This window comes from Petaurus breviceps, unplaced genomic scaffold (genome assembly GCF_028583685.1).
Source record: "Petaurus breviceps papuanus isolate PSGF00001 unplaced genomic scaffold, PetGlider_PUasm1.0 90779, whole genome shotgun sequence".
NCBI lineage: Eukaryota > Metazoa > Chordata > Mammalia > Diprotodontia > Petauridae > Petaurus > Petaurus breviceps.
This window is the reverse complement of record NW_027187344.1, coordinates 5371803-5379892: the sequence shown is the minus strand read 5'-3', so window position 1 is coordinate 5379892 and position 8090 is coordinate 5371803. Positions and strand designations below refer to the sequence as shown.

At 42.8% G+C, this 8090-nt stretch overlaps 1 protein-coding gene across 1 annotated transcript in view; it reads right to left on the bottom strand.

The window, feature by feature from the left end:
* The window catches only part of AK8 (adenylate kinase 8), a 159532-nt gene extending 154401 nt beyond the window's left edge, over nt 1-5131 (bottom strand). The window contains exons 1-2 of the mRNA XM_069069175.1: nt 5048-5131; nt 3324-3408 (exon numbers count right to left, since the gene is read on the bottom strand). Of these exons, the coding sequence (XP_068925276.1) occupies nt 3324-3408; nt 5048-5131 (169 nt within the window). The remainder of the gene's footprint in view (nt 1-3323; nt 3409-5047) is intronic.
* Between the last annotated feature and the right edge of the window lie 2959 nt (nt 5132-8090).

The window sequence follows — 8090 nt, the reverse complement described above, 5'->3', positions numbered from 1 at the left end:
TATGGTATGGTATGGTATGGTATGGTATGGTATGGTATGGTATGGTATGGTAAATATAATGAGTTATTGCTACTATCCCATAAGAAATGAAAAATATTTAGAATTCAGAGAAGCATGGGGAAGACAAATGAACTGATAGATGCAGAATAAAGGAAGCAGAATGGGGGAAGGTGGAAGGGAAGCTATACACAAAGACTGCAACACTGCAAATGAAAACAACAAAAACTGAATGCTATGGAAATTAAATGAGCTTGATCCTTGAAAAGAGAAGAAAAAATGCACCTCCTCTTCTTCCTTAAAAGGGTGTTGAACATCACATATACTATCTAATTCAGTTGATATGCTGCTTAGTTTTACTAAACTGCTTTTTTCTCTTTTTTATTCTTTGTTCCAGGGGATGGTTCCCTGGATAAGGGAGGGGGAAGAGGTATATATGTTCAGAAGGTGCTATAAGAACAAAAAACATCAGTAATTTTTTTCAAATGAAGGAAATAATTTTTGAAATCCCATCCAGGTTTTTTAGTCTATGATGTCAAGTAAAGGGAATTTATAGTTCCTATAGGATTCAGTATCCAGAGTATTATTTTGGTACTTTTTTTTTTTGCTTTTTGGAGGCCAGTTGGGGTTAAATGACTTGCCCAAAGTCACATGGTTAGTAATTTCATCAAGTGTCTGAGGCCGTATTTGAACTCAGGACCTCCTGACTCCAGGGCTGGTTCTCTATTCACTATGCCACCTAGCCACCCCCCTTTTGGGGTTTTTTTGGGGGGGAGGGGTTGGTTTTGTTTGTTTTTTGGTCTTTTTTGGTACTTTTTTTTTTTAAGCAATCGGGGTTAAGTAACTTGCTCAAGGTTACGCAGCCAGTTATTTCTGGGTGTGGTGCTAAGTATCTGAGCCCGGATTTGATCCCCAGGTCATCCCGACACTGGAGCTGATGCTCTTACTCACTGACCTACCTGGCCACCCCTTGGTACTTTTTTTTAATGTGTTCTTGTTTCTCTTCAAGATTGTAAGCTCCTGTAAGACAGGGACTTTGTCTCAGACTTGTCCTATTTCCCATACTGTATAGCACAGTTTCTTGCAGTCATGCTCAGAAAGTGACTGTTGTTGGTTTTTCCTTTTTCCTTTTACTAAGCTGATAACCTCTTTTCTCAGCTTGTCCATCAGGGTAATCCTATTAAAAATGGTAATATCTCACTTTTATGGAATCTTTAAGGTTTATAAAAAATAGGCTAATAGAAGAATGTCAAATACCATTCATTAGGTAAGAGAGACAAACATTTTTGAAGGAAAGAAGGGTGGAACATCTTCTTGTGATACTTACTAGCTGTGTGATCCTAGGCCAGTCACTTAACCCTGTTTACCCTAGTTTCCTCATCTGTAAAATGATCTGGAGAAGGACATGGCAAACTACTCCAGTAACTTTGCCAAGAAAACTCTAAATGGGATCTCCGAAGAGTCAGACACCACTGAAACAACTCAACAACTCCTCCATTCAAAATTCTATAAGGGCTCTTTATTACCTGTGAAGGAACCTTCAAACTCCTTTGCCTGGTATTCAAGGCTTTCCCCAGATATGGTGCTACACTAACTTTGTAAATTTTTCCTCTATCTACTTCTTGTCATGTCTCCTTCCACAAACATGCCCAGTATTTTCCTGCCCCCATGTCCTTTCTCATGCTGTTACCTATGCCTAGAATATTTTACATGTTCCTCTTCATCTTTTAATTTTTTAAGCATTTTTAAAGCCCAGTTCAAACACTACTTCTTCCCTCTGTCAGTAAGTATCCCTCCTTAGGACTCACATAACAATTTACTTTCACACTTTTCTAATGCAAAGACTTTGTCCCATCTCCTAAAGAAGTATCAGAGTATAAATACTTCTTTGCACTTTAGTGAACATATATTGTTCTCTCTTACCTACCCCTTATGTCCTATAAGTTCATCATTTTGGCTTGAGGGAAATCAGTTAATCAGAGGTCTCCTGATAACCCACCCCTCCCCCACACTATACTTTTATCATGTGATATTGAGTATTACAGTTCTCTACAAGAAGTGTTAGGCTCCCAACTAGGCCCTAAATTCCATGAAGTAAGAGATCAGGTCTTATATAAAACTTCAAATCTCCCCCAGTACCCAGCACACAAAAGCTCTGCTCATAGTAGATGCTCAGAAAATGATTATCGAATTGGCACACAAAAACCTTTCTAAGAGGAGTAAGGTTCAGTCAGACCTAAAAGCAGCAAGATAAACTAGTTTCTAGATTAGAAGAACTTTCCTGCCCTAAGAGTATAAGATTGATTTGATAGGTGATGATGGCCTTGGGTTATGCTAGAGGCCTGAAAAGGAAAAGAACTTGGTTTTCTCTTCGAACCACACTTTCAAGAGATATGAAATAGAGTTTGGACAACTGACAATACCAAACTACAATTCCACCTAGGACATCCTGGGAGTACATTTGATTTGTAGGCCAGGCATGATAGAATCAGCTGGACACAATTTGCATGGTAAGAGAATTTCTCACTCTCCCTTGTTCTTCCCCCTTTGCCCACTATTACTTAAGAGCATTTCACATTGACAGCCATCTCAACACCACCCCGAAGCATCGATGCATAAAGCCCCTCTCAGAATCTCTAAGCCCTAATTTCACTGATGCTCTGGTAGGTCTTTCATAATGGCTTATGTTCTGATTTGAAAGAAACATCAAAGCACCATGACACCAGTTCATCCTGACAGCTCATGCAGAACAGAAATGATAGTTCACTTGTGCGTAGCCAAATATAATCTGCCTAAGGGTGAACAGTTTGTAAATCAAATAATTTGAGAGAGTGTACAAGCATTCCTTGTTCCGGGTACATCTTTCCTCACCAATTCATCAGCTTAGGATTTCTGTTCATGCAGATATGTTCTTTAGCAGAAGTGCTCCTAGCCCTGGAACTCATTAACAGATAATGAACTAATCAAAAAAGCAGAGATGCTGCCTATCCAGGTAGGACAGGAAGCCAAATTTACACCTGACAAGAGGGGTAATTAGAGAGCTTTAATGACAACAGGAAATATCTGATGGGGCACCAGAAGCATTAATAATTGATACCAGGCTCCAACATTCTCATTTTTATAACTGTTCAAGTGCATTTTTATATATGCTATCAAAGAAATTAAAGCATCTAATTAATTAACTATTCCAAATCTCACCCATTCAATGCTCCCCTCAAACATAAAAAGGAAAATTAAACTCTCAATTTTTCTAAGAAAGAAAGATCACCATAATTATAACTACTGAGTTGTAGTTGTTGAGACCTTACTCATAACATTGTCCTTACCCCTATCATTGTCTCGTTGTAAGTGATTCAACATAAACTGAATGGGTTCTTCAGGTTGGTGAATCAAGAGTTCCTGTAGCATGATCTGCAAAGAATTGGGGTCAGATCAGAAGGAAGCAAAGTTAGCATCTCATGAGACTGAAAGAACCAGGATTTTGAATGCCCAGCCACAGACTCTGGGAAGCTCTAGTCTGACAGATGCTTCCACAGATATAATTGATCATAATTTTCTATCTTGCTACCAAACTCTCCTCTTCCCCTACCTCCTACAGGCTCACCCAAAATGCCTAGGGCCCAACATGCCAGTTGGCAACTACTTGTGTCTAGATGGGCAGAATGACAAGAGAGATGGCTTTTGAAATTTTGTGCATTTTGGATGAAGTAGGGAAATGGAGACCAAGAGACAAAGTAAGTCTACTTCTTGTCCAGTGAACCTTTTCCAACTTTAGGCCTGAACAAAGTTTCTGAGATCTAGTAACAATGTACACAATATTATTAGTGGGATAAGCATAGGAACAGGGAAAGTAATAAGCAAATATTGCTTTAGATCCACCAGGTCTCTGTCTCTTTCTCTGTCTCTGTCTCTCTGGAATTCTCCTGAGCAGTGCTGTCTACTAAACTTCACTAGTCTGAATGGTGTCTGGTATTACCTAGTCATGTCCAGGAAAAAAAAGAAACAAGGAGAAAAAGCATGAAAATTAACAAAGTTTCTTATGAACGCTGAAAATGCATGTAGGTCAACAAGGATTTTTTTTTAAGATAATTACTAAAGAATTTTAAGTCATATCCTAGAGGAAGCCAATAGGAAAGTTCTGGGGATTACTCTGGCCCCCAAGGCAATGTCCAGCTTTGGACAAATCATTTCTTTCTGGGCCTCAGTTTCCTCCCCTAGAAAATGAAGGAGTTGGAATCAATGACCTCTAAGGTCCCTTCCAGCTTGATATTCAAAGATTCTAGTGTTTCCATAACCATTCTTCATCCCCATAAGTAGTATGCTAAACTCACTGAATATAACATTTCCTAATAGTTTAAATTAGTTCATCTATTTATAAAAGTTGATTTAGCTCTTTGTCTCTTCCCAGTCTTTTGGTGTTTTTCAAAGGTGTTGGCTATTTTTACAAGTATCTGTTTGCAGATAAACTTTTCCAAAGCCAACTCTCCTTTTAACTTGTCAAGAGAAATAAATACAAATTACTGCAAACTTCTAAGTACTAATTACTGCAAACGGGGGGGGAGGGGAAGAACCCCATCAATCCCAATTTCCCATTGGAGAACCTTCTAGGAATCCAGATTGAGTTGAGTCCTTGACGCCCCTAAATTTGGTCCTGAATGTCTCTGATGGGAAAAGCCCTTTTAGTGGGACCCATTCATCCTGGGCCCTTCGCTGACCCTTGTCTGACCCAGGCCAAGGTCAGAGTGAGGGAAGCCCTTCTATTTTCTGTGTCCTGGCCGAAGAGGTGAACGAGGGGAAACAATCCAAAGACTGTCTTCCGACAGACGACCCAGCTGCAGTAATCTCACTCTATAAGGAATCGCGATCCCCAACTCCTAATACTGCGATAGAAGCTAATAAATGATAGATGCCGCTCCCACCCAGTCATTCCAGTCTATCTACGCCTGTCAGGACACACAAGATTTGCGCGGCCCCGAAAGTCGAGATGTTGCCCACACCCAAGTCGAGACAGGGGAGAGATGGGGAGCCCTGAAGGAGCTTCCCATGGCACCTGCATCAACTCGAAGATATGATGGCGTTCCCCATATTTGGGCATTTCCACCGGGATGTGGTGGGGGGCTGTGGTGGCGTCCATGTCGCCGACAGTTGTAGAAGGAAGAGTTTTAGCAACATACTCGTCGCTAAGGACGCGAACGCGCCGTCTAGTGCGTCATCAAGCCGCGGCCACCTCCTCCCTCCCCCGCCTCCACGCCCCCTCCCTCCCCCGTACCCCTCTTTCCCCAGGCTGGGCTGAAGGTTCGGATGGCCGCAGGTGTGCAAGGGCCCTCGAGCCCAGACCTGCGAACTGATCTGGACCTGCCCCATTGGCTCGCACTAATTAATTCCCTTTGCCTTCCGACTGCCCCGCCTCTTCCTTACTTCCGAGTGCCCCGCCCCCTGCTCTGCTGACACCCCCTTTTAATTCCCCGGGGCAAGGGCACTGGTCTGAGCAGATGACCTGACCCCATCCCTCCCCACGACTCCAGGTCTGGATAAGGAATCCTCAACTTTGCCGGCGCTGGACCCTGTACAGTGCAGGAAAAGCACACCATCAGGAGATTTAGTAGAATACTGTTTTTGCAACTCTGCCACTATGAAAACTCAGCTAAATTCCTTTCCCTCTCTGGGCCTCGATTTCTCCATCTGTAAAAGGTAGTTGAGGTAGATGATATCCTTCCAGAGTGACCTTAAGCAAGTAATTTCCCCTCTGAGTCTCAGATTAAATGACAGAGCTGGACTAAGGTACCAGGTGATCTCCAAGATCCATCCAGCTCTAACATTTTAGAATAAAGTATTTAAACCCCGCGCTTCGGATTGACTCAGAGCTCAGGACGATTTTCCTTTTCGGAGGATTCCAGAAAGGGAGAAAGTTTCACGTATCTCGTGGAGGGTCAGAGCTAGAATGAAACTTTGGAGATCATTTAGGTCTAATTCTCTTGTTTAAAGTGTGGTCCTGAAAGCTTCAGTGACGCGCTCAAGTTCACACAGGGAATCCGTGGCACCAGTGGAACTGGAAACTACGTCTCGGTTTCCAGTCCCATTGCTCACAAGTTACATAGCTACCTCAGGAAAAACTATGCTTCGAAAGCCCTTCCACCTGCTCGAATGGAATGGGATCTCCAGTGCACACAGGCGCACAAAAAAAGACCATCCCCTTTCACTACACCCAAATTCAGAAGCAAGATGCTGGAGTAGGGTTGCTTACTGGAAAGGGATTGCCTCGTGACTCAATTGCCATGGTACCCACAGTAACAATAGTCCTCTAACCCCGCCCCCTTCCTGCCTCAGTCTTTCCCCCTCCGTCTTCCCCCCTCCCCCCTCCCACCCCGGGCAATGCCCGGGGCCCACAAGCACCCGTGGGGTCGCAGCAGCTCAACTGACTCCAGGCAGGCGGCCGCAATTTCTGGACATGAAAGGTTAATGAAAATTCCTGGGGGGTGGGCTTACCCCAGAACCGGGCAAGGTCTAGTTAGTCCCCAGCATCAGTTTTCCTTCCTCCTGTCTACCTTACTAGCACAGGACAGGACTGGTTAGATGTATAGGATTAATAAGAGGAGGGGGGTGAAGATGCAGATACATAAGGTGTCCGCAGCTGGGCACTAAATCTCCTCTACTGGGAGCATGGTTTCCATGAGTGCTTTAGACCTGTGGTCTCTGAGTCCTGACCTTGAGCAAATCATTTCCCCTCCCTGGATCTCAATTTCCCAATCCATAGAATGAGGAGTTTGAACTAGATAATCTGGTCTCTAAGGAAGGACCTTTCCCTCCAAATTTTATGGTTCTGTGAATTCCATATATATTAAGGGGATGAAAGTGAAGTCACCGCAGCCTAGAAGTGGCCCTTTTCTGGGGAATCAAGCACAAGATTGGATGTGGTGGCCCCTTTAAGCCTGGGGAGACATCTCAGGGAAAATTAGAACATCTGTTTAAGTTGGGTTTTTTTGTTTTTTTGCTTTTTGGAGGGGGGAAGGCAGGGCAATTGGGGTTAAGTGACTTGCCCAACGTCACACGGCTAGTAAGTGTTGTGTCTGAGGCTGGATTTGAACTTCAGGTCCTTCTGACTCCAGGGACTGTGCTCTGTTCACTGTGCCACCTATCCACCCCAGGGAGAATTAGAATTAGAATCTCTCCAGCCAGTCCTTCTGAGATAGCCATTTGGCTCAATATCCTGGGCAGGGGTTGAAATCTTGGAGGTTTTTAGTTGACTGTTAATGCTTTCTTCCTGCAAAACTTGGCTCCACCCATGGATTTTTTGGATTTTGCAATTGTCAATGTAACTGCTGAGCCTGATCCCCCAGAGGGTTCCATAGGGTCTAGAGTTACCCTAAATCAATTTCAAAGTAGTTTACCCCAAAGCATTCTCTTTATAGTATTTAGGGCAGTTCTTTCATTATTATTCTACAGACCAGCATTTCCCATACTGTTGTTCTAGGAAACTCTGTAATCAATAAATATTCTATGGGAAAAGTTTGATGCTAGTAGAGTCTGTTACCTCCACCCCCAATTTCTAAGTGGAAAATAGTGTACAATGAAATTCCATATTTATCAGGCAGTTTTTTTTATATGAAAATGTTTCCTATATGTAATATAGCCTCTATTTTGTTCTAAAATGTCTTCAACCCTTATTTTTCCCTTCAGGGAAGGGAGGAGGGGATTCCTGGCACACACAAATTGCACTCTTCTCCCCCTACTCCATTTATTTAGTTTGAAATTTTCAGTGCTTTGGGTCTTATGCCCCCACTTCTGAAAAAACTCAAATCCTTCCTGTCACTGGTCTGTTTGTTAGAAACCCATCTACTGTGTGTACACATTACCCCGAGAGCCTGAATTCTAGTCAACCAAATTGTATCTGTTGAGCCTTAGTCAGCAAAGACAGTATGCTGAGAACCCACTGTGTGCAAGACAGAGTGAACACGTTGGGAAAAAAAAATCAGAGAATCAAACTTAATTCCAACCTTGAACTTTAGTTCTGTATCCCAGGAAACACTTTCTACTACAAACCAAATCATGAAGCCAATGCTAAACCATGAACTAAGAACCGAAGAAACTCATTT